The 26,091-nt window shown below is 38.1% G+C and overlaps 1 protein-coding gene across 1 annotated transcript in view; it reads right to left on the bottom strand.

Annotated features, from left to right (window-relative positions):
* The window catches only part of PI15 (peptidase inhibitor 15), a 29,941-nt gene extending 23,561 nt beyond the window's left edge, over positions 1-6,380 (bottom strand). Inside the window, exons 1-2 of the mRNA XM_011937175.1 lie at positions 6,248-6,380; positions 5,394-5,706 (exon numbers count right to left, since the gene is read on the bottom strand). Of these exons, the coding sequence (XP_011792565.1) occupies positions 5,394-5,666 (273 nt within the window). The 5' untranslated portion in view covers positions 5,667-5,706; positions 6,248-6,380. The remainder of the gene's footprint in view (positions 1-5,393; positions 5,707-6,247) is intronic.
* Between the last annotated feature and the right edge of the window lie 19,711 nt (positions 6,381-26,091).

Genomic DNA, 26,091 nt, shown 5'->3' on the forward strand with positions numbered 1-26,091 from the left:
TCCCAAATGACAGGAAGTGTGCCATGTGGGATGGTATATGGCTTTGTTAAAAAATAGATATATACATGTATATATAAAGATAGACACTACAAGTGTTCAACTACCGAAGAAAGAAAAACAAAAAGTAGTTTACCTTATCCACATTCTCTTCCACATGAAGCCCAAATAAACAAAATCAGCATTTTTCTTTATTCCCGAGTCATAAATTATCATCCTAGGCAAATAGTTCACGGACTCTTTTCAAACATGGATTAATATGTTCTCCATTCATTCATTTAAGTCATGCTTTCTGTAACTTTACTACCTGCTCTGATTTGGTATCCAGTATTTTTCTTTTTTCCAAAACACTGTAGGAAACCTTATATCTATAGCTCTGCAAATAATATTTGTGGGCACCAAATAAATAAAATAGATACTGTATTGTCAATATAGTTATTTTGGCTTCTTAAAATTACATTACATATTTTTTTTTTTCAGTTTTAAAGTGATCAGTTCATTTCCATCATTATATTCACATTGCCCCTCATCTGCCTTTCCACCACTCCATACCATCTGTGAAGGCTGCCATCTCACCCATGACACTTCAGGGAGTAGTCTCTTTATGTTCATATTATTCAAAAATGAATAAATATAGACACAGCACCCGGAAAGCTCAAAATTAAAGTTTGCAAGAAATACAAAAGTAATGGTAAGTCACATATGCCTACTGCTTTATGTTGGTGCAGCTGTGTGGTTCTTCCTTACCTTTGGCTGAAGGATTGGCATTGCTTACTCAGGAGTCATCACCTCTCTGGTCACTTTCACTGCCAATATCAGCTCCATCAACTGCCAGGATCATCTTTCTAAAATGCATCCCTAATCCTTCTCTAAAACCTTCACAGTCTTCCTAATTGCCTTTGGAGTAAGGAATCCTCAACCTTTTCTCAAACTCCTCAAAAATACAGCTCAAGTGTCATGGTTTTTCTCTGCTGGAGATTTTGTTCATGCATTGCTTTGCCTGCTGTAACAGCCAACCCTGACCCTTCCTGGGCATCTATTTCACATGCCCCTCCTCCAAGGAGCCTTTCATGATCTGCCAACTAGAGATTATCACTCCCTTCTTCAACTCCTCCATAGTATTTGTCTCTACCTCTTTTATTACATCAGTCTTATACAGCAGTATATTATACTGAATTATATCCTTAGTGGATTTTTTTTCCATTTGTTTTGTTTTTATCACATTGTTTAGACTCTAAAGACAAAAATTTTGGTTTTCTTTGGATCTCTTTCTCTCATGCAGGGACCTCAAAGTTTTTCAAATTAATTTATTCAATTGACTTGAATTCAGAGAACATCCTACAAATTTTACTCTACGTGTGGGTCTTGCAATTTTATTCTTTTGGAGATAATTCTTATTCTAAGAAACTAGTGTGGTTTGTGGTTTAGAGTCATGGTTTAAGCTACCCTCAGGAAGAATAAAAAACAGCTGGTGTCCAAGGAGCTCTGGAAATTAGTCAATAAACTAATTGTAGAACAGAAGCCAAGAGTTAAAAAGTTTTACTTGCAAATTTTAAGTTCAATCTATATGTTTTGTTTTTAGAATTTAAGAAAAAGTTTTTAATTCAGGTGTGGAATCAAATATATTATAAATGATGAGAAAAACTCTATTAAAGCATTTATAATATCAAAATCGATGCTAATTATAAACATATAACAATTCACAAGGATTTCAACTAAATTCAACAGATAATGGTTGATCACTTTCCATACACAATAAATTGCCCAAGAAAACACAGACACAAAAATGAATAAATATAGACACAGCACCCAGAAAGCTCAAAATTAAAGTTTGCAAGAAATACACAAAGTAACGGTATGTCACTTCATGAGAGCAAGACATGATGAAAGTAGACATGAAGGGCTACCCCAGCTCAAAACTAGGAGAAATCATCTGTGGTCATGGATATTAGAAGCATTCTGACATCAAAAGCTTGAAGGGTAGTATTATAAATAAAGGAATAAACTAAGGAAGAGACTTTAGAGGGAGAGAAAATGGAGTGGCAAAAGGCTCAAAGAGTTGTAGGTGAAAGGAATTACAAACCAGGCTGGTGCAATTCAAAGCCCTGAGCCAAAGACCATCTTTTATTAAGTTCCCTTGGGTGATATCACTCACTGAGGAGAATTTGCCAACACATGGCTGGTGATCAGAGCACATATATTTGTGAAATATCAAGTGAGGGGTGTCCTAAGTTTCTGAGGTACATAGAACAGGTTAGGAACTCTACTATCTTTCACATGTTCACAATCCGAATCAATGTTGAACAAGTATAACTAAAGGAAATAGTGTCTAACTAAGATCCGCATTTTCTCTCTAGCCTAGAGAATTCAAGTCACTTACAGTCCCTACTTCAATCTCCAAGCTACCTACTATACTGTACTTCCCTCCAAGTTCCTCTGGGTCTTCATGGGGGATTTAGATGAACTCTTTCCAGTGATCAATTTACTCAAAGAGTCCTTCTAACTTATGATTTCACTCAATTGAGCACATTTTTCTAACTGAACTGATGGATGTTCTCCCACCTCCAGGCCTTTGTCCAAGACTCCTCACTCTGTCTCTCTTCCCTCATCTTTGAGAGTGGCTCACTCCCTCGCCTGCCTCCAGGCCCTTTCAGTGAGCTCCTCCTTGACCACTTATTAAAAATCAAACCCTCACCACAAACCACTTTATTTTTCTTCATAACCTCATCATCTTACATCCTATGTAACTAACTTATTTATTTACCTGGCTTATTGTCTGATTTTCCCCCATCCCCCAAGGAGCCAAAGATGTCTGTTTTACTCATGATTGTATCCCCAATTATGTAGCCTAACATATAGTCAATGCTCAATGAATATTAAATATTTAATAAACATTAAATTAACAAATACAGGTGTGAATGAAATGTAGCCACAGTATTTACATGAGTATTTGAAACAAACCCTATTTTAATTTCTTGCACTTACTGTTCTCATCACTCTTACCGAATTAATGAGGATTTACAAAGCATCTACTATGTAATCAGCATTGGAACTAGTTCTTACAAAATAAATAATAAGAAGAATGGAATAATAAATAGAGTATGAATATTATAGGACTTCAGCTGGCATTTTAAAGAAGGAAAGAAAGATACCTTGACATCTTCAGGGGTCCCACCATGGGGCATTTCCTCAATGCAGCAAATGAGAAGATGCTCCCCAATAGAAGCATGGGCTTTGAAAGTACACAGATCTAAATTCTAATTCCAGCAGTGCCATTCATTATCCTTACCACCTTGGCCTAGTCGTTAGCATCTCTGGGTCTTAGTGATTTCATTTGTAAAATGAAGATCACAATGTTAACCTCACACGGAGAATGTGAGCTATCAGATGAGATCATCTATGGAAACAATTAGTCAAGTTATTGGCATACGGAAGCAATTAAATAAATGCATGTGGAATGAATTAATTCTTGATAAGTGAGGGAAAATTGAGCTAGAAAAAAATGTGGCTTTTTTCAACCTACTTATACTGTGTTTACCTAACTATGCCTTTCCTCACGGTGAACCCTCTGACCTCAATATGATAAAAATAGTGAATTGCATTCTTTGGTTGGTTATTACATGTACTGTTATTCTCATTTTACAGATAAATAAATTGGGTGTTAGACACATTAAATAACTTGTGCAAGGCCACAAAGTAAGCAGCAGAGTTAGGATTTGAACCCAGATGAGCTTGCCTTTAAAGCTGGCTGGGCAGTCTTGGTTCTCACTTTAGAGTCATGTGATTGCTACAAATTCTCTAAACTCATAGTTGGGATATTACACCTTTCTGAGCTTGCGTGGTATCTTAGGCATATTTATTTCATCATTTTAGTGATTTTAAAAACGTATTTGTTCCTCTACTTTTTACATATTTACATCACCTTCTAAAAACATCTCTTCTGTACGGGTAACTTTTTGTCTTTAGATCTCGAATGAGTTTTCACTGGGCACCTTTTACAAGAAGTTCAAAGAAACCATCAAAACTAATGTTTGTTGAACATCGAGTTAGTGACAGGCTCTGGTCCGATTACTCCCCAACTCATACACTTATCACAACAACGCTATGTGGCAGATGCCACCTTTATCTTCATGTTAGAGATGATGAAAATGAAGCAGTGTGGTAATGAGTTCATTCAGCATATATTTCAGGACTAGGATTCAAACCCAAGCATTTAGATTACATAGCCCATATTCTCAATTATGAGACTATACTATCACACCAGGACTGATTACATCTTCTCTTTCTTTATTAATTTTTTTTTTGTATTTTTTAGTAGAGACGGGGTTTCACCGTGTCAGCCAGGATATGCATTTTTATGGAGTCTAAATTGTACTTCTATGAACTATGACTCTCTTACATCATTTAGCAAGTCTTTAGTTTTCCTGTGACATTGGCATCTGCAACTAGCCAAACTTTTTAATATAAAATGTATTTATATAAAACAAGTAAATCTAGAATATGATAAAAATCCCAAATTTTAATTCAGCACATATAAAACCGTTAGTGGTACCCCCTCCCCTCATCCCAATTTGGAAATACCATATTGATGGTCTTCATTGCCTTAAACAGGCTCCAAGTTGTACTCTTGTAAGACGCTGGACTTTAAATCGTAACCTTGCATAAATTCAAAGCCAAATACAAGCTTTAACAAGACTTTTTCCTTTCAATACTAACTTTCTTTTTTCCTTTTTAAGTAAAATGATTTAAACATTGTCTATTTTTAAGAGAGAGCAAAGAATGTGTTCACAGCAAGTTGGAATAGTGTGGAAGTGAACTGGCTTCACTGTTATCTGGACGGCAAAGCATGAAATCACAAGGAGAGAAAAGTCAGCATGTTCTCTAGAATACAAATAGATTAGCGTCGGTAAGAGCTTTGCCCAAGAAAGGGAAAAGACACCTACCCAGAGAATACATCATGAACATGAAACCTATAAATTAAAGAAGTATTTTCAAGAAATGTTATAGCTGATAATATGACTATGAGATAAAGAAAGCACAGAAAAAAGTTCATATGACTTTTCTTTTAAGTGGACCTTCCAAATTTGATCAGTCAACATACCCCAGTTTTTATCTATGATTCTTACATAAGATACAATTCACCAGTAGCTATGGAACTCACAGAAGAAAGTCTATGTAGACTCTCTCTCTCTCTCTCTCTCTCTCTCTGTCTCTCTGATTCTATGATGCAACAATACTCAACATTATTAGGCACATAAGAACCTTAGGTTAAAATATGTAAAAAGTCCATATACCCGGACATAGAAACACTCGTGGTCGTTTGATATTCTGCTAATGTACAATATAAAACTTTCTCCCTCAGAACGTAAAAAAGAAAAAAAAAGAATTCTTCTTACCATATATTCCATATTTGCTGCCGGTGGGAACACTTTGCCCCGAACTTGATTATGATAATCAAGAATGGCGATCATGTCATTCTGCGAAATGTAGCGCTTCCGCCTGGCTTTGGGAATATCCGCCGAATCTAGTTGTGCTTTCAGAGCTGCTTCAATATCAGTGAAATTATTGGTTGGCGGGGATGAGTCAGTGGAATTGAGTAGGACGACGGTACTTGCTTCACAGAGAAGGGAGAACAGGAGTGCACTGCTGACGGCAGAGATTGCTATCATTTTGAGGGGTGGAGAAGAAGAGGCCACCGAGTTTACTTTGCTTTAAAGCAGAAAGGTAGAGTTAGGGTCTATGAAAAAAAAAATAGGGCCAGAGGGTATGAATTTACAAAGTCATCATTTGGGAGCATTGCTTGATTTGACTTTCTCCAAAAATCCAAACAAATGTTGAACTCAAGCTTAGAAGATAACTTACAGTAGAATCTCTATTCATTTTGTGTAGTGTCATGAGGCAGACCCCTAAGAGGAACTTTGCACAGCAGAGAAAAATAAACAGCATGACCACTAACCCTAAAATGAATGTGAACCATTTGTCCCAAATGTCTGAACCACAAAATGCATTACTACATATTTATTTTCAGTGGGAAATTTTCAGAAATGAAATTCACCTTGAGAGTGAAGAATAAATGAATCACAGGTAACAACAGAGAATGTGCTGAAAATGTCTGCCAGACATACAGACACACCAAGTGATAGAACACATACAAAAAGTCATAGTACTCCAATCTCATTTCTTTAAAAGAAATGTGAGCTACTTTAAAATCAATGCATGCAATATAAACTTGTTGAGCTAAATAGCTTACCTCTGCACAATGCCAAAATGAATATATGGTTCTTCCAAAAATTTAAGGTTCTTTGCTATGTTGTAGCATGAACTCTTGTAAGAGGAGTGTGTCTTATTACAAACTCTCTGACAGCAAAGCTCTGCAAAGTTTGAATGCTGCTGGCTACAGGAGCAGCTAACAGCTTTTATATGTCACAGTTTGCAACGTCCAGAAAGGGCAGTCTTTCTAAGGGTCTCTCTTAGCCAAAATCAAAGGGGAGGGGTTTTGGGTAGAAAAAAAACAGTGATTGGGTGGCAACCTTTTTATGTGGGTGGTGAGGAAATTGAGTCACACCCACAGCTTACAAAGTACAAGCCATAAAAGACAAACCCCTTTTTCTCTGGGCTTCCACCTTTTCTGTGAGTAATTTCTCTCATTTTATGCTTTCTAGTTCCTGGTTCCCATACAAAAAAGAAGAAACAAAGAAAAAAAAAAAGACTGTGGGTTCATGAAAACACAGACGGTTGAGTAACAAGCAGTACATTTTTTTAAGACAGTAAATGACATGGGAGCTAAAAAGAACAAGCTGATATTAAATCAAGAGATCAGCTAACATAGTTAATCTGGGTGGCCACAAATATGATTTGAGAGGGATGCCAGGCAAATCAGTAGTAACCAAACTATAGCATACAATATTAGGATAATAGATGCTCAAGTGGCTGTGCTCTCTGCTTCCATGTGGCTGCATTCCTGTACTCTATATATTTCTTCTTCTCTCTCATTTTACCTTCTCTCCCTTTTTTCTTTCTCCACAGAATGAAGTCAGAAATTACTTGCCTTACATAAAATGTATAATTTTGTACCTGCCTTGTATAAAATGTGAATAGAGAAGCTCATGGCAAATGACAGCAGCCAAGATAACATCTGTTTCAGGTTTAAAAGCATATAGCTGAAATTTTAAGCAGAGAATAGCTCAGCCTCTCAGGAAACATATTAGAGGGCACAACACAGAGGCCATGAAGAATTTTAACAGCAGCAGCAGCTGCCAACAATTAGAAGTGCCTTGTTAGGAGGATGTCATAGGGGCAAAATCTGTGTCCGACAAAGCAAAAAGAAGAATGTGAACATTGGTGCTCTGTAATGAAAGGACCTTCCCCCAAATGCTTCATGATCTCATTAACAAAATGTGGACCATTTACAGTCAGTAGCAATAGGAATCCTGGAAAATACACACTCTTCAGTTTAGAAACTTATTTAACTTACACTGATTTTTTCCAGCTTGCTACTGTGATTGTCTCCCACATGTTTCAGCAGAAGAAATACTATGTGAATTTACAGTCATCAGAAATGATGGTCATGTGGCACACTGGACAGGGAGCCAAGTTTCCTAATCCTAGTTCCTAATTCCTAATCCTAATAGGATATATCCTATATCCTAGGATATATTCCCAGTTGGATCACGAGTAGTATGTGTGGCCAAATGCATACTGTTTAACTCTTCATTGGTGCACCTAAAAATGGGAGAGAAAAGATTCATGTTCTGTGGTGAGACAGACATCATCAAGTTCTTTAAGAGAGTAGTGAGGTATACCAGAAGTGTCACTAAAATTCAAACGACAGTGAGATACAGACTTGACAATAATATGTACCAAAGTTCAAGTTTTGACACATTTTGATGAGTATTCAACTCCTAACTAAAGTGAAATCATTTTAGGACAGCCGTAGGTGAAATATTGAGAGCTTTAAACAAGGAATTAACACTAAAATTGAAAAGGCATAAACAGATAATATAAACTCAGGAAGTGAACAAGGATATTATGAAACATTGGAGCAACTAGAGGAAATTCACGTGGTTGTTCACAGCTGCAGATCTTAACAAGTGGAGCTGTCCAACTAGGGTCACACCACTTCAGAAAGTATTCATGGCACCTTAAATGAATCTCAAATATGCTTTATTAAGGACTCCTGAATCAAATCAGAGGTTGGATGAGAAACTCTCTGTAGGCCATCCAGCTCTAAGATCTGTGGGCTTTTTGAGAAATTAGTGGCAGCACACATTAGCCTTTACTCTCTACATATCTCATACAGCTTCCCAGCTATCTGAGGAACTAAAGGACTTTTAATACCTGAACAGCAGTCATGAGCCTTTCATTCTCCAGGGTGACTGAGTTCTTGCTTAGAACCTCATAAGAATCAAAAGTTATATTTAAGACTACACCCTTTGTCATACACACAAAGAGGTATTGTCTACCTCTTGGGGTTTGACTTGAAAGATTTCCATAGGGATAAAAATGTGATGCTTGAGAAACTTGTCTAAACCAAAAATGGATTTCCTGTAAGTGCAGGAAGTGGTGGGATGGAGGAGGAGGAGAAGGAATTTCTGAGATACATCTAAACAGGAGATCACCTCTGAGTCCAATTACATAAGGGCAGAGCTGATAGTTGCTTAATCCGGAGACCCTGAGGCATGTCAATGATTTCAGATGTCTTTCAGCACACATGGATTATATTGTGGAATTTCGGACTATTAAGGAAACCCACAAGGCTATGGAATCATAAAAGAAAAGACCTGTGGGAGGAGAGTTAAGAATTCTGCTTCCAAGCAGACATTATTGCCAGAAGAAGTATTTGAAATGCTTTGGAAGTAATTTTAATTTTAAAATACTCACAATTAAGAGGCATACATCCAAGTTGTCAGTAAAGGGACTATTAATGAACAACTAACAATGAGGTGGTTTTTTATGAGGATTCTTCTTGAAAAAGACCATTGACATGTTTTGAAACCTTTAGGTCCTGCTTGCCAACAGAGACAGAAATGCAATTTAGTTATATTACTGAGAAGAAATGCATATACATTTGGCAGCATCTTGAAACCTGTGAGAAGGTGGTTGAGTGGTTGTTATTTTAAAATGGAAATCACATGTAAGCATTCCAGAATGGTACACCTGCTTAAGCAAAGCTACTTTGATGTGTGTGTGTGTGTGTGTGTGTGTCTGTGTATGTGTGCCACATATGCATTTGACTTTAGTCTAATTCTTTTCTAATTGAAATATGTTCTGTGGACTAGTACCCTTGAGATCACCTGGAAACTTGCTAGAAATGCAGAATTTCAGGTCCAGCCAAGACCCACTAAATCAGAATCTTCATTTTATCAGGAACCTCAGATGACTCATATGCACATTAAGGTTTGAGAAGTACTATCTAAATCACTTTGCTTTCAGAGACACAGAGACACAATCGACTACACACATGCCCATTGCATCAGCTATTGGAAAGGTCGATCTATCTAGTAACATGGAGAGAACTAAAGACAATAGAAGTATGCCCAAGTGTCTTTGAAGCGGAGAACACAAGTCAACCTTTATTTTATATGAAAAAAATTGATTGGGCACGGTGGCTCACTCCTGTAATCTCAATACTTTGGGAGGCTGAGGCGGGAGGATCACCTGATGTCAGGAGTTCAAGACCAGCCTGACCAACATGGTGAAACCCCGTCTCTACTAAAAATACAAAACTTAGCCAGGTATGGTGGCAGTGCCCGTAGTCCCAGCTACTTGGGAGGCCAAGGAAGGAGAATTGCTTGAACCTGGAAGGCAGAGGTTGCAATAAGCCAAGATGGTGCCACTGCGCTCCAGCCTGGGTGACAGAGGGAGACCCAGTCTCAAAAAAAAAAAAAAAAAAAAAAAAAAGACCGGGAAAAGAACACACAGCGTCTTACAAAGAAGTTATTTAGCAGTGGTGAGAATCTTTGCAAGATTACTATGTAAGCCATATTTTTAATTTAATACATATTAATTCATCACAAGATTGCTGAAACAACAAAGTTCAGTATATGTGAAAGGACTCATAAACTGTGACGTGGCATATAAATAAAAAACTATTATTTTATTCGGTCTCCCTAAGACAAAGGCCCAAATCATCCTTTTTTCCTCACTCTCTCACCTTGTTTCATACAATCAATAACTCTGGAAAACATGTGTATTTTTATCTCTGACCTCTTTTGCCAATCTACTGTTTTTATCATCATCATTATTATTGTGACTGCTTAAAGTTAATGCCATTATCTTTTTCTAGAATTAGAATAATCACCTTCTAGCTGATATTTCTCACTCTAGTGACTCTCTTATCCGTTATCCACACTGCTTTCAGCTACCTTCCTATAAAACAAGCTGAATAATTTAACTTATCTACATATAACTCTCTACTGGCTCTCCATTGTCCACAGGGCCAAGTTCAACTGCCTTGACCTGCCTTACAAGAGCCTTGACTATTAACACAAAAGCATATTTTTAAATTTTGAGTGCTCTGTGTAATTCATATTATATATTTTAGGGTATAAATATATTATATATCATTACATATTTACATATTATATATATTACACATTTATATAATAGATATATGATTATAAAATGCCAAAATACGTATTACCAAAATATTTGAGAAATTTTATAAAATATATATATTACAACCTATTACTATGCATGAAGCATAAATGGGGCTGGAGAATTAACTTCCAGGATGGCTCATGCACACAACTGGCAACTGAGTGCTTCTGGTAGGAAAGCAGCATACATGGACCCAACCGCATAGACCTCTCCATTGAGCTGTTTGATCATCCTCACCACATTGAAGCTGGCTTCCTCCAGGGTGAAGTGGGAGCAAGGTAGAAGATACAATGTGTTGTATGGCCTGTAGAAGTCACACACCAGCATTTTCACAACATCTTATTGTTAACATGGGTCACTCGAACCTATTCAATGTGAGAGAGTACTATACAAAGCCATGAACCAGTAATTGAGAACTCTTGAGGGTCATCTTGAAGGCTGGCTACAACAGGGAAATTTTGGAAAATAGCTGAAACAGAACTACGATTAAACCCAGCAATCCCATTACTGGATATATACCCAAAGGAAAACAAAAATCTACAGAAAAGACACATGCACTCATATGTTCATTGCAGTACTATTACAATAGCAAAGAGATGCAATCAACCTAGATGCCCAACAATGTTGAACTGGATAAAGAAAATGTGGTCCATATACTCTATGAAATACTACCGAGGCATACTCCGTGAAATACTACCCAGGCATAAGAAGAATGAAATCATGTCCTTTACAGCAACATGGATGCAGCTGCAGGTCATTTTCCTAAGCCAATTAACACAGTAACAGAACACCGAATACCACGTGTTCTCTCTTATAAGTGGGAGCTAAACATGGAGTTCATATGAACATGAAGACAGAAATAATAGACACTGGAGTCTACGGAAGAAGAAAGGGAGACATGGGCTGAAAAATTACCAATTGGGTACGTGCTCACTACCTGGGTGATGGTATCATCCATACCCCAAACCTCAACATCACTTAATAGAACCATGTAAAAAACCCTCGCATGTGCCCCCAAATCTAAACAAAATTTGAAAGTATTTTTTAATGAAAATAGCTATCTAAAAAAATAAAGAAATATCTATATTACTTGGAAATATGGAGTTAACTACCAATAAGAAAATTTTTAAAGAGGTAAAAGTGGTTGCTTCCTGAAAGCAGAAATATAGATGGGATTGAGCAACATGGGATTATCATAATTTTTATTTTAACTTTACAGAACTATTTGACTTTGAGAAATATATGTATTTGCAACTTTAATGTAAAAGGTAATTACTAATTAATAGAAATTAATTTGGTAAACAGTGCAGATTAAAGTATGTTCAATGAACTAATAAACACATAACTGAACTGGAGATGTAGACAAAACTGAAACCACATTTGAGTTTGCCTGGTATCTCTCTCACTGGGTTTGGTTATGTTACAGAAGTTTCTAACTGACTGGAGCTTTAATCTTAATTCAGTCGCCTTACTCTGAAAATAACCCTTCAATGTTTTAAATGATCCTTGTCTAACTTCCTTGTTCTACTGAGCTTGAGACTATCCTTTTATCTTCCAGTTCAGTGGAGGAAATGAGGCCCTGAATTAGCACGTACATGGCTGTTCCTCGGTACAGTAGCATGGCCCCAGATAAAGAGGGGGTAACCTTCACTCTTCAGTTTTCTAATCAACACTTAAAATGCACACATCTTTTTCTCTCTGTTTACTAGACATCCTTCAGAAAGCCTGGGCAATAAACCAAAGGCTCTTAAAAAGAGCAAAGTGTCTGGTGAGTCTAGCAGAATCTCAAAGTTGAACTAAATTTGATGAATCTGGATTTTGCCAGCCCTGAAGAAGAATAAGCATGAAGGAACTCTTCAAGTAGCTAGTGCATTTGTGTTGCTGTCAGCAAAACAGCCAGTTGGAGAGCTATGCTGTTCTCCACTGAACTGATTGTGGAACCATTGGGCTTTAATAGGTCTGAAAGACTGTATAATTGAATTTATAATCATCTGGCTTAGAAAATATGCAAAATCGCACTCATAGTGAGTAGATGAGTTATGGCATCAGTGGACAATTCTGATAGGAAATATTGGTTATATCTGGTGAAACCCATGATAAACCAAAGGCAGTTTAAGGGCAGATGGTTGGAGTTGGGGTGTGATTGTTGGTCATATGGTGGAGGGGAAAAGACTAGGATGTTAGGATCATGCAGAAATTATGTGGTTACCCTACAGAAATGATAAGCCGTAAAGTTCTACTCTGGCCTGTGCTTAAGATAAAGTCGATGCTAGAAAAGAAAAGCAATAGTGACACGAGGATAGGGTATTTGTTTTCCACAGGCCAAGAATATGTCAAAATAAAGCCCAATAGGATGTCTATTCAGTGGTCAAGTAGACTGAGAGATGTTAACGCACTTATTCATGGCATCATTTCAGATTTTGCCTATAGTAGGCATTCAAAAGATGTTTGTTAAATTTTATAAATAAATAAAAGCTATATCAGCATGGCCTTTTTCTAATCCAAGACCTGGGCACACAGCCAGGGTAAACTTAGGCTGTCCAAAAGCCATGTGCACTCTCGCCAGAATCATCAATTCTCTCCAGTCATTTCACTATGAAGAAGGACTGGATGAACTTAGTGGGAAAGTCCCATAAGCTGCCACTCTAGGATTGCATATCTACATATCCTTCAGATTTTATGTCCCCCAGTCTATTTGTGTTCTTGCTAGTCCTGATTTTAAATTATTGCTTTTCCTTTTAATATTGTTCTGATTTATTTTTATATGTTACTCAATATTCTTTAATGACAGCAAATAATGATACAAATAATAGCTGCCATGGCATGTTGAGGCTTCCTATGACAGAAACTCTTCTAAGACAAAATTTCATCCTCATGACAACCCATAACCTTTGAGAAAGTTTCTATACATTTCTATTTTTACTAATAAAAATACTGTGGTTTAGTGAGATTATGCAATTTACTCAAATTCACAAAGCTAGAAAATGCTTGAGCTGGGATGCAAACCTGTATCTAAGAGAAAAACCTGATTCCCTTGTTGCTATATATTCTATTAATTTGGAGCAAAGCAAAATCACTTAAAAATCCTTTTAAGTGATGATTAAATAAATCATCAATTATTAAACAATGATTAGATGCTTAATTATTTTAATTCATTTAGCACTAAATATAACAACAATAGTAGCAATAATAATAATGATAACCCGTCCACCTGTGTCCTTAAGTGTCTTATATATTAGTTGTGGAAATAAGATATATATGGTGAATTGTTAAAAACCATAGAAGAGAATTTATACCTAAATATGTTGTTCATGTATTAAGTCATACAAGAAAGTCATCTGAAAATTTTAAAGTGAAATCTGCAAATATTAAGTCAACTGGGCATTTCTTCTCAGGAAATGAAAATTAAGCTGAATCTGAATCTGAAGGATCCTAAGAATAAAACTGATGGAGGTGAAGACAGAGACTTCCACATAAAGGAAATAGTTAGAAATTAAGCACAGAGACGAAAGTAAAAGACAGTGTTTTTGAGGGGGAGAGTGATTGGGCATATCCAAGAAACAGGATTTATTAAGTAGATTGATAAGAAGGTTTAAATGCGTCAAAAGTTCTAAGCCTAGATGCTTGGAAACAAAATTTGACCAAGAATTTGGGTAATAAATTTGAAGAATAAAATGAGAAGCTTAATTTGTATGTGTTCAGTTTAAAATGATATCCGGTTGGAAATACCAAGTTGCAGAGCCAGAGAGATTATACTGGGAATTGAGTATGGTTAGGATTTATTACACTGGGACAGATGAGACCAACACATAGAATACACTGAAGGTCAGGTTCTGTCTAGAAACCAGTCAACACTAGAGCATTAATGAATATGTGAATAAGTAAGTACATCTTCTTAGCTCAGGCAGGGAAACGGATTTAAAATGTAAGAAGTCTATATGGGTGGGAGAAAGAAGTGGAAATCAATCTAAGGGGAAAAAAAGCATAATCAGAATATACAATCTTTCACCTGAGGCCCTAGTCATATGTTGCTAGCTATAGAGGAGTGATTAAATAAAAGTGTGTACATTTGGAAGCAAACAAAGACTGCATATGAGAGTTCAGAAGCTATGATTATGATAAAGAGCATTAGACTCTCAAAAATACTCTTTTATTATTTTTTTTTTTTGAGACGGAGTCTCGCTCTGTCGCCCAGGCCAGAGTGCATTGGCCGGATCTCAGCTCACTGCAAGCTCCGCCTCCCGGGTTTACGCAATTCTCCTGCCTCAGCCTCCCGAGTAGCTGGGACTACAGACGCCCGCCACCTCGCCCGGCTAGTTTTTTGTATTTTTTTTAGTAGAGGCGGGGTTTCACCGTGTTAGCCAGGATGGTCTCGATCTCCTGACCTTGTGATCCGGCCGTCTCGGCCTCCCAAAGTGCTGGGATTACAGACTTGAGCCACCGCGCCCGGCCGAAAATACTCTTAAAAGAGTATACATAAAAATAGCTAATATTTAAAGGCTCATAAAATTCTCGAACAGGTACTAGCCATTTAAGAAGTGATGGTAGAAAGAGAAATGTATAGGTCAGAGAACACTCCTTGGAAAATGAAAGGAGTTAGGAAGTAAAAAGAAAATCAAGGGAAATAAATGAAGGAATGGCAGAGAAGAAGGAACTATGTTGGCCTTTTTGTAACTGTGATCATACTCATTATGTTTCACTTTACCTTATCTGCATTTAAAGATATATAAAAATAAATAAATGTAGTTTACTAAGCTATTTAATACAATATCCTAGAAATAATGGCCTTGAATATTGTGAAGATGTCATTGTGTTAGGCTGGTGATCCATGGATATATAGTGACTAATTGTAATGTGTTTTGAAGAAATTTCAAGATTCTACTTACTACCTAATCTCCCCACTATTCACCCCCTCCCTCCCTGCCCTTTCACCAATGACAATGCCCAAATTTAGAGTCCCTCATGACATAGTCAAGAAATACAATGCAAATGTGTACAAAAGGCCAATATTAGAATGCATTTATGATACTTTCCACCTTTTTTTTCCCATCCATACACAGATACCATAAGTAAATTCCTCCTACATACACCTTGAAAGCCATACATGATTTGCCCCCCGAGGACCTCTCAATCCCCACTCCACCCGCACCTTGTAATTGGCCTTACCTTTTCAATTCTCTTAGAGCAGAGGCTATCAAACTTGAGCATTTATCAGCATTACCTGGAGGGCTTAACACACCATTAACTGGTTTAGAGTTTCTGATTTAGTAGGACTGGAGTGGGCTCAAGAATTTGCTCTTCTAACTTATTCTCAGTTGTTGGTGACACTGCTGATCTGGGGACCACAAGAATAACTGGCTTAGAAGAATATTGTTGTTATTTATAGGGAGAGTCACCAGTTAATTTCACATTTACCTCCTTCACCAGATAATATGATAAGGAGAAGACTGTCTCATTTATCGCTGGACTCCCCCTGGGCTGACATACACCTAGCACAATAATAAGCATGGGCTGAATTAATAAATAAACGAACAAATTTACTCTCATTCCTATCTCACAACATGGTTTGTGTGTGTGTGTGCCTATATTGAATTTAGTATCCCTCATCTCCATTCTTAGAGAAATACATCTTTTTTTCTCTTAAAATTAAATCTTCAAACTTGCAACCTTGATTTCCTGCATTTCTGGAAGAAATAAATGTGGAAGGGAGGCATCTCATTCACAATGAGGCATATCACATCTACAAGTATTCCTTCCCTTTCTAGCCTTTTCAGTATATTTTCTCTACAAGTTTTACTTTTCCCTGACTGAAATTTTCTGAAATAAGTTCTACTTATTTCAGAACAGTTTTTGAATAAGTTTAATTTGTCCCTCCTCACTTTTACCTTGTAACTTTTGGTATGCCTTAAATCAGGGTTCCCCCACTGGTTCCAGTCCATGGCCCATTAGGAACAGGGCCTCACAGCAGGAGGTGAACAGCAGGCAAGCTGGCAAAGTTTCATGTGTATTTACAATGGCTCCCCATCTCTTATATTACTGCATGAGCCCTGCCTTCTGTCAGATCAACAGCAGCATTAGATTCTCATAGGAGCGTGAACCCTATTGTTAACTGTGCATGCGAAGGATCTAGGTTGTACACTCCTTATAAAAATCCAATGCCTGATGATCTGTCACTGTTTCCTATCAACCCCAGATGGGACCATCTAGCTGCAGGAAAAGAGGCTCAGGGCTCCCACTGATCCAACATCATGGTAAATTGTATACTTATTTCATTATATATCACAATGCAATAATAATAGAAATAGGCCGGGCACGGTGGCTCAAGCCTGTAATCCCAGCACTTTGGGAGGCCAAGACGGGCGGATCACAAGGTCAGGAGATCGAGACCATCCTGGCTAACACGGTGAAACCCCATCTCTACTAAAAATACAAAAAACTAGCCGGGCGAGGTGGCGGGCACCTGTAGTCCCAGCTACTCCGGAGGCTGAGGCAGGAGAATGGTGTAAACCCGGGAGGAGGAGCTTGCAGTGAGCTGAGATCCGGCCACTGCACTCCAGCCTGGAGGACAGAGCAAGATTCTCTCTCAAAAATAATAATAATAATAATAATAATAGAAATAAAGTGTACAATATGTCCTTGAATCAACCCCTTCACTAGTCCATGGAAAAATTGTCTTGCATGAAACCAGTCTCTGGTGCCAAAAAGGTTGGGGACCACTGCCTTAAATCTCAGGCCTTGGGTCTCTCATCTCTCAACAGTACTTCTCTAAGAAAGTCGTCTAAAGGTCTTTATCTTTAGACTAAACTTTTCACTCAAATCCCAACCTCATACTCCACACTACCTTCTAAGAGATAACTTCAAACTCAATAATACCAGAATATACTACAGGCATACTACTAAGATATTGTACGTTCAGTTTCAGATCACCACATTAAAGTGGATATCACAATAAAACGAGTCACATGAATTTTTTGTCTTCGCAGTGCATGTAAAAAGTTATGTTTACACTATACTATATTATATTAAATGTTCGATAGCATCATGCCTAAAAATGTGCATACCTTAATTTAAAAATACTTCATTGCTAAAAAATGCTCCCTACCATGTAAACCTTCAGTGACATGGAAAAATTTTGGTGGAGGGTCTTATCTCAATGTTGACAGTTGCTGATTGATCAGGGTGGTGGTTGCTGAAGTCTGGGGTTACTGCGGCAATTTCTTAAAATAGAACAACAATAAAGTTTGTCCCCTCAGTTGACTCTTCATTTCACAAAAGATTTCTCTGTAGCATGCAATACTGTTTAATAGCATTTTACTCATGGTAGAACTTCTTTTATAATTGACGTCAATTCTCTCAAATCCTGATGCTGCTTTATAAACTAAGTTTATGAAATATTGTAAATTATTTGTTTTCATTTCAACAATATTCACATCTTTCCCATGAGTGTATTTCATCTTAAGAAATCAGTTTCTTTGCTCATCCATAAGAAGCAACTCATCTGTTCAAGTCTGATCATGAGATTGAAGGAATTCAGTTATATTTTCTGGCTTCACTTCCAATTTCAGTCCTCTTGCTTTTTCTCCCACATCTGCAGCTACTTCCTCTACTGAAATCTTGATTCCCTCAAAGCCACCCATAAGGGTTAGAACCAACTCATTCCAATTCCTGTTAATGTGACTGTTTCGACCTCATCCCATGAATCATAAGTGTTCTTAATGGCATCTGGAATGATAAATCCTTTCCAGACGGTTTTTAATTTACTTTGCACAGATCCATCTGAGGATTCACTATCTACAGCAGCTATAGCCTTACAAAATGTATTCTTGAATAATAAGATGTGAAAGTAAAAATTACTTCTTGACCTATGGGCTGCAGAATGGATGTTGTGTTAGCGGGCACGAAAGCAACATGAATTCCCTTGTGCATCTCCATCAGAGCCCTTGGGTAGCTAGGTGCATTGTCAATAAGCAGTAATATTTTGAAGGAAATCTTTTTTTCTGAGCAGTAGGTCCCAAACGTGGGCTTAAAATATTCAGTCAGCCATGGTGTACACAGATGTGCTGTCATCCAGCCTTCACAGTATGTCTCCCCAGTGGTATAAACTCATTCTGTCTTCACCTCTGCAGTTCTTTTCTACAAGCTATCTAAACACTTCCACAAGTTGTCTCAAGTCCTTTGTTTCAAAACCTTTTTAGGGACAACATGAAGTAGTACAAACCAATGTTTATCTCACTTCTCTGAATTATCCGATAAATGACACCACTCTAGTTTGTATTTGACTAAATACTTTATTATTCCTTTTCTGTTTTATGTGGATCAGTCTGCAAACTACCACACAACCACAAGGTTTTTTGTTTTTTTTTTTTTCTTGGTGGACAAAGACTATACTCATCTCTACCCCTATAGTATCTAGAAAAGTAATTGGTACATAATATAGACTCAATAAATACTTTTTGGTTATTCAGTTATTTATACATCTAAAAGTTAAAGATAATAATGACCATAGTATGGGTGAAAGAAAATGATTTTTGCACAAGTGCAAAAATCCTTGCATTGTGATTAGACTAAACTCTTAAAAACTCAAATGAAAGGTACCTTTTGTGTATGCCCCTTTAACATCTCAAGTCAAATTGTCCTTCACAAACCACAATGTGTAATATCTCTGATTAACTAAACCAAAGAGTACAATTTCCCAACATTGTGGTGGAAAAGTCATCCCATATTACCCACTTTCCTTGTAATTTTAAGTCACTTATTAAACAGAGGTTTATTTGCTTTTTTTTTTTTAAGTATACATAGTCTCACTACAATGTAACATCAGCAGTGTAATCTCTTCACTCCCCCAAATTTGTATACTTGGCCAAAGACCACATCTTCAAGCCAACTTTTCAAGGATCTGAAAAGTAACAAGTGGTACACAAAGCTGAAAAAACCTGTAACATAGAAAAATACATTTTTTTTTTCCAGGAAATGGTGGCAATTAAGCCATAATAATTCTTTCTTCTTTTTTCCTAGCTCTAGGATATCTCCAGCTTGTTCAAGTTTCATCCTCACATTTACCACAATCTTTTCCTATATTTGGGGAGGGAAGTGAAAGGCAGCCCAGCAGGGCAGTTGAAAGCACGTCCTCTGGAAACACACAGCCACCTCCAGCATATGTCCAGCCCCACTGCTTCCCAGCTGTAGTCTTGTCAGCAAGTCACCCAACCTTCTAAAACCTGATTTTTTTCCTCTTTAAAAGAGGGATAATAATCTACCTCCCTGGGTTGTTGTGAGAATTAAAAAGAAGTAACCTACAAAAAGCACTTAGCACACAATTATACACACGTGTACATATGACATAGCACATCTAGGGCATTTCTGCTGGTGTTCAAGAACCCTGATGGGAGGGGGAAATTGTGAGAGTGAGGAGGTGGGAGGGCAAGGGATGAAGGGAAAGAGAATGTCCAGATTTTTGAAGGAAGAGGAAAAGAAACATGTTCTGACAGTTTTCTAACTTTAAAAATTATACCTGGTTGGGAAGGTCATCATAAAGGGAGTAATAGAATTACATTTTTGAGAAACGTGAACTTAGTGTAGAGAAAGAGAGAATAAAAATGGGTTGAAAGGAAACAACTGTCTATAACTAAGGGTCACAGTCTCCCACACTGTCCATATGCTACTGTCAGCCTCAGTGTGAGTTGGTCAGACCAGCTGCCAGAGGAGCCTATGCCAATTCCTGAAGAAGGTGGATACTTGGAATAGTGGAGGAAGAAACTGATAAGGAGAAGGGAAGAAGGCTTGTATAGGGTAAATAGGCAGTAAAGAGATTCGGTGGGAACATCTGTGAAATCCCAGATGTCTAGACACATCAATGAGGTCTCGGTGTCACACTGTCCCAGCACATTGAGACATTTAGAACTGGACAAACACAAGTGTCCTTTGGTCTTTATCCTTGCTTCTTTTTCCCACCAATAGTGATTGCCTCTGTGCTCACAGAATATCTGTGCATCATCTGAGCTACATTAGTCCATCGAATGATGCACTTGTTCAGAAAGAGGTCCATGTGATTGTCCAAATGTTCGGGCCAACTTCAGAGAACGCCAAGCAAGATCCACTTCAACAGATCATAATTTATACTGGCAGCTGGACAAACAAAAGCAGAGTGACGCATGAACCAGCTTAAGAAAATTGCCAATCCTCCACCAACTGCTTGTTATATTACTCTTACATGTTTCTAAATAGGTCAGTTAGAATAACAGCATGTGGGCCATAGTAAGTCAGAAGAAAATAAATGTCACTTTTAGCAAGTTGAATTCTTCTAAATACCTTCACTTTGGTCCTTTTATTTAACTATCATCCTGCTGAGGGTAAAAAACAAAATTGTCATGGTTTTGTAGTGCTCGGCAGTTTTCAATGATTCACATTTCAATGTGGCCCTGAGACAGCTATGGGTCTTTTCCAGGTGGTTTTTGGCACTACCTACATCACTGGTCACACAATGTATTTTGCCTTGGAGACTGGAATAATAATAACAATGACCCTATCTCTCAGAGAACCACAACTTCACTCTGGCAGAGGTTCTGAGCCAAAAGCTCTGAGATCCTGGGCTCTAGGATGGAAAGGAGGTCCAGAGTCTTGGGTCACCCAGCCTCTCCTTCCTCGATATTCAAATGACAAGATAATCCCTGGAAGTGTCCCAAATCAGTTCTCTGGCTGAGGTTGGACCTCATGTCAAAAGTGATCTCTAATGAGATTTTAGCCAAATGGAGTTGTGTTAATGGCCTCGCACATTTGGAAATGCAACCAAAAGAAATTCGTCAGCACTGAAAACTGTAAAGGGCAGCTGCTTTTTTTTTTTTCCTTGGCTTGTATATACTGTTCTATCTGTGATGCTACCAAAGGGAAGAAATTAGTAGGATCCGGTTTTGAGGTAAGAAAATAGCAAAACTATAAAGGGGAAAAAAGGAGCTGAAGTGGCATATTTTTCTCTTGATGTTTTGATAGTGTATGATAATCACGCCTTCTTTCCATATAGAAAACAGTGGTCTCTAACCACTCCCAAACATCAATAATATTTGCACAAAGACGAAACATGAACCCATGGAACTAGTTAAAAACCCACATCATGGGCCTGCTCTTGTCTTATCTACAGTAAAGAGGGTACTATATGTTGGTCAGTTTGTTAGTGGTGGCAGATATCTGAGTCACCGGCCATTAATCCGTATGGGTCTGCGGCAACCTCAATTCTTGCCTCTTCAGAAAAAAGAATACAACTGAGTGGCATAAGGTAGGAGAAGAGACCAAGGCAAGTTTTAGAGCAAGTGAAAGTGTATTAAAAATCTTTAGAGCAGGAATGAAAAGAAAGTAAAGTATACTTTAAAGAGGGCCAAGTGGGCATCTTGGAGGACAAGTTCAGGATCTGACCTTTTGACTTGGATTTTATATGGTGGCATACTTCTGGAGTCTTGCATCCCTTCTCCCCGATCTTCCCTTGGTGGGGTTGTCTGCATGTGCCATGGCCTTCTAGCCCTTGGGAAGGGAGCATGTACAGTGTGTTTATTGGAGTTGTATGCGTGCTCACTTGAGGTGTTCTTCCATTTACCAGTGGAATGTCCCCAGAAGGTCACATACCAGTTAAACCTAGCCATTTTGCCTCTTAGTGAACAAGCTTCAGCTTACTGGCCCAACTCCTGAGATCTTATTGGGAAGCTGCTGATCAGTTACAGAGGTTTCTATCTATTATGAAACTGCCTTTCCGTGGAGCTGGCTGCAACCAATTATTGTTGTAGACGTCCAGTGTGAAAACCACCTGACCATCCCCTGATGGTTACCGCACATTCCTAGTGGGGTGGGGGGCAGCCCTCTCCTGCCCTCCTCATGCCAACTAGCTACCTACTCTAACATGTTCTTCACACATCCTTTTAGGTAAAATCAAGATCATCAGTGTGGCTGTTTTTCAATAGATAGCTATCCTTTAATATATTTCTAGCCAAATATATTTTATATGTATTTCAGAATATGATACCTTTGAAAAGTATTTAAATAGCAGTATAAAACCTCTGGCAAACATTTATTGAGACCCTTCTATGAATTTTAAATAAATGCTGGCCACCAAAGATTCACACATGGGTAGACCCAGTCCCTTCCTTCAAGCAACTCATGCTTGAGTCAGGCAAAAGATATACACAGTAGTCATAGCTCAAGAAAAGGTTAATCAGTAAAATTTTAAAAGTAAAAACATAGCATTATCAAGTATGGGAATGATCATTTCTAACTAGCACAATAGAGAAAACTTCATAGAAAAAAAGCATTTTATCAGAATCATGAGGGAAAAATAGAATTTCAACAGAGAGGGGTGTGGATCTGAAACCCCCCCACCAAAGGGTTCTTCTTGCCCACTGTATAAAGAAAAACCACAGCATTGTGGTAGAGAAAGAGTAATTTGTAACCACCCAAGGGGTTCTCCTTGCCTGGTGCCTAAAGACAGACCACGGTATTGCAGTAGAGAAAGAGTTTAATGGACATGAGGCTGACCATGCCATATGGGAAATGGAGTTTGTACTCAAATCATCTCCTCCAAAGCTGTTAGGTTAGGGATTTTTCCGAAGGCAGTTTGGGAGAAGGGGTTAGAGTGGCCAGGTAACAGGTACTTGCTGTTGATTGGTTGGGACAGAGATGAAATCAGGGGGAGTGGAAGCTGTCCTCCTGAGGGCTGAATCGCTTCTGAATGGGGCCACAGGAATGAGGCTGGTGGGTCCAGTTAGAGCCATGGGTGTCAGGCATGCAAAAAACCTGAGAAGTGATCTCAAAAGGCCAATCTACAATAGTGGTATAATTTTCAGGAGTAACTGGGGAAGTTTCATGTCTTATAACCTCTGCAATAAGGGCTGACAATCATTTATGTCTGCACCCCAGCAGCACTCAGGCTTCTCTCCTCTCCCCAGCCTGATGGCCTCCCATTAGCTTTACAAAAGCAGTTGAGTTTTAGGCAAGGCCTATTATCATTGAAACTACAGCCTAAATGTCTTCCAAAGTTAGCTTGGCCCAATAGCCCAGGAATAATTAGGGGAAAGGCAAGATGCCTGGCGGGTGGGTTAGCTCAGATCTCTTTCACTGTTATTATTTTCCCATTGACATAATTTTTGCAAAGGTAGTTTTTTTCAGATTGTTACAGGAAAAGGGTCAGGATCCAGACCCCCAGAGGGGATTTTTGGATCTTATGCAAGAAAGAATTCAGGGCTAGTCTGTAAAGTGAAAGCAAGTTTATTAGGAAAGTAAAGGAACAAAAGAATGGCTACTCCATAGGCAGAGCAGCTCTGAGAGCTGCTGGTTACCCATTTTTACGGTTATTTCTTGATGGTATGCTAAAAATGGGGGGGATTATTCATGACTCCCCTTTTTAAACCATGTAGGGTAACTTCCTGACATTGCTATAGCATTTGTAAACTGTCATGGCACTGGTGCGAGTGTAGCAATGAGGACTACTAGAGGTCACTCTCATTGCCATCTTGATTTTGGTGGGTTTTAGCCAGCTTCTTTTGCTACAATCTGTTTTCTCAGCAAGGTCTTTATGACCTGTATCTTGTGCTAACTTCCAATTTCATCCTGTGACTTAGAATGCCTTAACCATCTGGGAATGCAGCCCAGTAGCTCTCAGCATCATTTTACCTAGCTGCTCCTATTCAAGATGGAGTTGTTCTGGTTCACATGCCTCTGACAAGCTCAACAGCAGAAATAAAGGCAAGGGGCTTTACAGGAGCTGAAGTGTTCATGGCACAGAAAGTAGAATAATAAGATTAGAAGCTGAACTGTATGGAGGAGGAGAGGATGGGGAGTTGAGGCTGGAAAATAATATCAGGTCCAAATTACAGAAAGTCCTTAATATTATGCTATGAAATTTGAATTTTATTTTCTTCTATGTGAGGAGTCTTTGAAGGTTTTGATCAGTAAATGGCACGAAAATAATTGTGTTCAAGGAAGATGCCTTGTGACTGTCGGGCATCTGAGCCCAAGCCAAGCTATTGCATCCCCTGGGACTTGCACGTATACGCCCAAATGGCCTGAAGTAACTGAAGAATCACGAAAGAAATGAAAATGCCCTGCCCCGCCTTGACTGATGACATTCCACCACAAAAGAATTGAAAATGGCCAGTCCTTGCCTTAAACGATGACATTACCTTGTGAAAGTCCTTTTCCTGGATCATCCTGGCTCAAAAATCTCCCCCACTGAGCACCTTGTGACCCCCACTCCTGCTCACCAGAGAACAACCCCCCCTTGACTGTAATTTTCCTTTACCTAACCAAATCCTATAAAACGGTCCCACCCTTCCCTCCCTTCGCTGACTCTCTTTTCAGACTCAGCCCACCTGCACCCAGGTGATTAAAAAGCTTTATTGCTCACACAAAGCCTCTTTGGTGGTCTCCTCACATGGACACACATGACACTGACAACATAAATGATGGACCTAGAGGGAAGGAAACAAGCAAGAAGGCATTTTGAAGAATTATTATAATAGTACAGGTGACAGACCATGAATGACTGAACTAAAACAGTAAGAGAACGGTGTTCAGAAAGACAAACTCTAAAAAGCTTGACTTAAGGTAATTGATTTAATAAAAAGTATCTGAATAAAGGAAATAAAGACAAGGGAAGATTTCAAGCAACAGCGGTGTGAAAAGACTTCTTAGATGAAATGCAGGAGGAAAAGCTGATTGGGGAAGGGAGGTCAAAATTTAGTTTTGATCATATTGGGTCCAGTTTGAAAAAGGGACAATTGTACCTAGAAATAGCAAATTCTTTTTTAGTATTTTGGAAATAGCATCAACGAATTATTGGGACAAAAACTAGATTTCAGTGAGTTCACTCAGGGAATGAAGAGAAGATCACAAAGGTGGTAGATGTAGGCTTCTTTTGAGATAGGTGGAGCTAACTGGGTTGGTAATACATTTATTAGACCTGTCTGTCAAATATATGTTTTTTATATTAAAGAGGATTTGCAATATGACTGTTATTGTCCACAAAGCGTTAGAAGAGGTTATGGGGTTACACAAAAAGAAGGTAACACACAAAATTAGTATAGACGATGAGTTTAGGCAGACAGTGATAGCAGAACAATAACTGATTAGCTAAAACTATTGAGTTTGTTTGCATGTTATTAAAGATGGAAAATTATTGTACTTTTAGAGAAAGTCAGGAGACCTCTTTTGCATTCACCTGAAACAATTATATGTGGCAGGTGGAAATTTTCTTAGGAATTACTTCATCTCATTTTATTTGAGAACATGAAGGCAAGCAAACATCTCTACACAATTCAATTTAAATTTCTCTTCATATTATAAAAACTACATACGATGCAGGCTTAATAATGTTAGTAAATGGAAAAAGTAAACAACATAGAAGTTTCTGAAGGTTTCTTCCATTTTTATCTGTAGGTAGGACATGAATGACAAGAAGGCAATCAGATATATGCATATGATAAGAGACTAGGAGAAAAATCTAAGATACAGTCTCAA

This window comes from Colobus angolensis, unplaced genomic scaffold (assembly GCF_000951035.1).
Source record: "Colobus angolensis palliatus isolate OR3802 unplaced genomic scaffold, Cang.pa_1.0 Scaffold16, whole genome shotgun sequence".
NCBI classification, from domain to species: Eukaryota; Metazoa; Chordata; class Mammalia; order Primates; family Cercopithecidae; genus Colobus; species Colobus angolensis.